Source organism: Cyprinodon variegatus, unplaced genomic scaffold, assembly GCF_000732505.1.
Source record: "Cyprinodon variegatus isolate N-32 unplaced genomic scaffold, C_variegatus-1.0 Scaffold1039, whole genome shotgun sequence".
NCBI lineage: Eukaryota > Metazoa > Chordata > Actinopteri > Cyprinodontiformes > Cyprinodontidae > Cyprinodon > Cyprinodon variegatus.
In genome coordinates, this window is record NW_015151492.1 from 11028 (window position 1) to 15083 (window position 4056).

The 4056-nt window shown below is 43.1% G+C and overlaps 1 protein-coding gene across 1 annotated transcript in view; it reads left to right on the forward strand.

Annotated features, from left to right (window-relative positions):
• Nucleotides 1-4050, forward strand: part of nod1 (nucleotide binding oligomerization domain containing 1) — a 15043-nt gene extending 10993 nt beyond the window's left edge. Inside the window, 7 exon segments of the mRNA XM_015399686.1 lie at nt 506-617; nt 705-788; nt 863-946; nt 1032-1115; nt 2176-2259; nt 2358-2441; nt 3835-4050. Of these exon segments, the coding sequence (XP_015255172.1) occupies nt 506-617; nt 705-788; nt 863-946; nt 1032-1115; nt 2176-2259; nt 2358-2441; nt 3835-3907 (605 nt within the window). The 3' untranslated portion in view covers nt 3908-4050.
• Nucleotides 4051-4056: the final 6 nt, after the last annotated feature.

Below are 4056 nucleotides of genomic sequence, written 5' to 3' on the forward strand. Positions count from 1 at the left end.
GTAGGTGATTGGGGATAGTGGTTAGGGTTGGTGATTGGGGATAGTGGTTAGGGTAGGTGATTAGGGATAGTGGTTAGGGTAGGTGATTGGGGATAGTGGTTAGGGTTGGTGATTGGGGGTAGTGGTTAGGGTTGCGGATTAAGGTTGGTGATTAGGGATAGTGGTTAGGGTTAGTGGTTACCCCCATCCTAACACATTATTCTCTACCAGAGAAGATGCTTTGGACTTCTAACTGAAGCTTCCAGTAGCGTTGATGTCCTGGTGATCCCATCTCCACTACTTTAGGCCTAACTGTGCAGCCAAGAAGGGAAGAAGTAGAGAAACCTTTCAACCAGCTGACCGTCAGTGGGCAGGACCAGGTCTGGGAGATGCTTTCCTGTGTTCCTCTGTGCCCCATAGATCCTGATAACTTTCCAGATAGAAGTTAGGGATGGAAATAGTTCAAACACTTCAGTTTACCTTGATTTCTGTAGCTTAGCCTGGAAGAAAACATCCAATTATTGAGTAAAAGACGATCTTTTCTCCATCCTCAGACTCTACAACAATAACATCACTGATGCTGGAGCCAAACTGGTCGCTCAGATGATTGAGGAATGCCCTCAGCTAGCAATTGTCAAGTATGTTACACCTGAAAGGTCCAGAGAAAGAAATGAGCAAAATAGGACTTGTTGTCTGGTGTGTAATGCTGTTATGAACGTCTTTAGGATTGGTAAAAACAAGATCACAAGTGTCGGTGGAAGGTATTTGGCCAACGCCATTAAGAAGAGTACTTCCATATTTGATGTTGGGTAAGTATACGAGGCGTCTCTATGACACTATCTAGGTTAGATGCCCCTCTCATAGCACTGGTCTTGTCTTCCAGAATGTGGGGCAACAGCATTGGTGATGAGGGAGCAGAAGCATTTGCTGAAGCCTTGAGGAACCACAGAAGTCTCACCAACCTCAGGTAGCAGAACAGGGTGAAACCAGACTAATGACTCAGAAACTGATTCCAACACTGATTCATTCTGTTGCTTTCCTCTCTGCTGCAGTCTGTCTGCCAATGGCATCACTTCAGAAGGGGGCAAACATCTGGCAGAAGCACTGAAGGAGAACAGCGTCCTGAGGATCTTCTGGTATAAAAATTCTTCAGCTTGAGTTTAAAATCAGAGTTAGAAAATACTGAACTTTTCCTGCTCAGTTTGGTTTTGTCCATTGATTTCTGTAGCTTTGCCTGGAAGATTAGATTAGATTAGATTAGATTAGATTAGATTAGATTCAACTTTATTGTCATTGCACAGGTACAGGTACAAGGCAACGAAATGCAGTTTAGGTCTAACCAGAAGTGCAATAGCAGCAAGTGCAGGATAAATAATGGTTCCATAAATGCAGGACATGGTTCTACTGAATGAGTATAGAGATGAATACTATTATAAATAGTGAATATAATATATAGATCACTAGTGTGAACTAAATTTACAGCTGGATATGTACCGAATATAATATAAAGGTGGATATTACTATTAAAAAAAAACGTTTTTACAGTTATGAGCTTAGAGATGTAGTCATGATCCAGATTCCCTGACCATAGATGAGGGTACTGACCAGTAAATAGAGAGCTCAGCTCTTTCTTCACTATTACAATCCAGTCATCAATGTCCTGATCCACCCTTTTCTGGTTACCCTCGACTTGGACTTGGAGGAGCCAATCTTCAGCCCTCCACCTTACACTCAGCCTCAAACTGCACCAGAGAACCAAGTTCATAGCTTTGGAGTCCCCATTACCAACTTCTAATCTCAGTCCATTAGAAGATCTGTGCTCAGAGCTGAAAGGATAGCCCGCTTCTGTTCGGAGGAATGGGCCAAAGTTTTAGTAAACTGCTGCTGTGAGAAACAGGAGGAGGAAAACTAAATGTTTGACCCCATTCAGGACGTGCAGTGGGCAGTCCCACCAGAAACTGAGGCAATACTGTAAACAAAGGAAGATCTCTCTTGTTGCTGTAGGTTAATCCTAACTGAGCTAAACAAGGAAAGACTGATTGGAAGGCAAGCGCTGAGGGACAAACAGCTGAAACTCACACAGACCTCTGGGTGGTAGCACCAGTCTCAGAACTAGTGGACATGTTGGACTAGACCATCTAGACAAAGATCTGACCTGGGTTCTAAGGTCTATGTAATCTACTGGTTGTTCCTCAGGTTGGTGCAGAATGAGATGATGGATGATGCAGCTCCCCACTGGGCCCAGTTGGTTCAAGCAGACACTGGGCTGACCCACCTTTGGTGAGGAGAGCAGTCAGTCATTCATGCTCACAGCCTCCAGGTCAGTACCTGAGCTGCTGCTGCTCAGAACGTCACCAACTTCCTTTATTTGTCTGCAGGTTAATCAACAACCGCTTCACAGCTGCTGGGATCCAACACTTCGCTGATGCTTTAGCTTCCAACACCAAGCTGAAGGAGATCTGGTGAGAATCAGACACACGGCCTGATGCCCCCCCCACTAAAATCCATCCAATCATCTGCGATGGAGCTTAGAGACATGATTGGATGAGGAACTCCTTTACAGAGTAACAGAAAATGCTGCAAAACTTAAGGAGAAATCAACTTTCAGTCTTTTCTATATTTCCTTAGCTGTCCAGTAATTCTTACGTTGTTTTAGTGAATGTTCACTATCACAGAGAACAAACTGCTGAACAGAAGCAAATAAACCAAAGTGAACTCGTTGTAAGTAGTGGGAGGGCGGGGCTTAATGAACCAGACCCCATGCAGGGGTTAAAGGGGACGCCCCGCCCCCTGGCTAACGCTGACTAGCTCCACCAATAACAGCTCATCCAGAACTGGTCGTAATTCAAGTAATTTCTGCATTTTACGCCTAAATCTTGACGTCAGAGTAGAAAAACTACGAGCCGGTGGAACTGAACCACCTCTGACCGACGGCTTTTCCCACATCCTGGTCTGAAATCTTCTCTCAGCTTTGCTTGGTTTTCCTCTGCAGCTTTTTAATCCTACAGTCTTTCAAACAGTTCGAGTGTTTGTCGCCCTGTTGGCCAGGAGACTCGGACTTGTTCGGTGGAAACATCCCCATGCGCCATCTCAGGGCAGATTACCGACCGTTAGACTTGAAGAGCTTCGATTTTATCATCAAACTATTTGAAGAAATGAGGGCTGCCCCCTGCTGGTCCTTACTGCCCCCTGCTGGGCAGGGTGTCTTCCAGCATATTTAATTCTGATTAATGTGAAGCTGCATAACAATATATTTATTCCAAAGAAATAAAAAAAAAATAGTGGAGTGGACTTGGTTTCCAAGTCTGAAGACGTTTGGCTTCCTGGATGGTAATTGGTTTGTTTCTGAACTTTCTTTGGAATGACAGAGAATCTTCAGCAGCAACAGTATATTTATTTAATGTTTATTGTCTAACTGGAGCCATGGAGAGTACATGTGAAATTCTATAGTTTCATCATTTTTTAATCTTCTTGCTGCAAACATTTCCTAACAGAATGAGGTCTGAGGGCGGCCATGTTGACTCGCTGCATTTAACACGCATAGAAATTTTCAGCCTCAAGAAAAGATTTGCAGTGCAAAGATTTTGCTTTCTAATCCATTTGGATCTTTTTTAACTGAAAATATATTATATTAGAAATAATAAAACAATACAGTTTTTATGTTATGTTCAATTTCTAAGGTAAAAAATAAAGTGGTGGCAAAGAGAGGCAATAAAGAAGGCGATGATTCCTGACGTCTCAGTATATCAGATAGAGATGATCACATAGATAATCAAAGTTCATCTTCTGACCAACCAACCAATCAGGAAGCTTCTCCTCTCTGATGGTTTATGGTTTGTTTCTGTGTTTCTACAGCTTTAAAGGAAACCTGCTCACTGAAGAGGAACAGAAACTGTTTGAATCAGAGAAACGGCTTCTTTTCCACTGATGGAACTGCTCTTTTCCTCCTGGATGGAACCATGAACTGCTACTGTGCCACATCCTGAACCAGAGCCTGTTAAAGGCCTCAATTCAATTCAGTTTATTTATATAGCGCCAATCCACAACACAAGTCATGTCAAGACACTTTACAGTTCA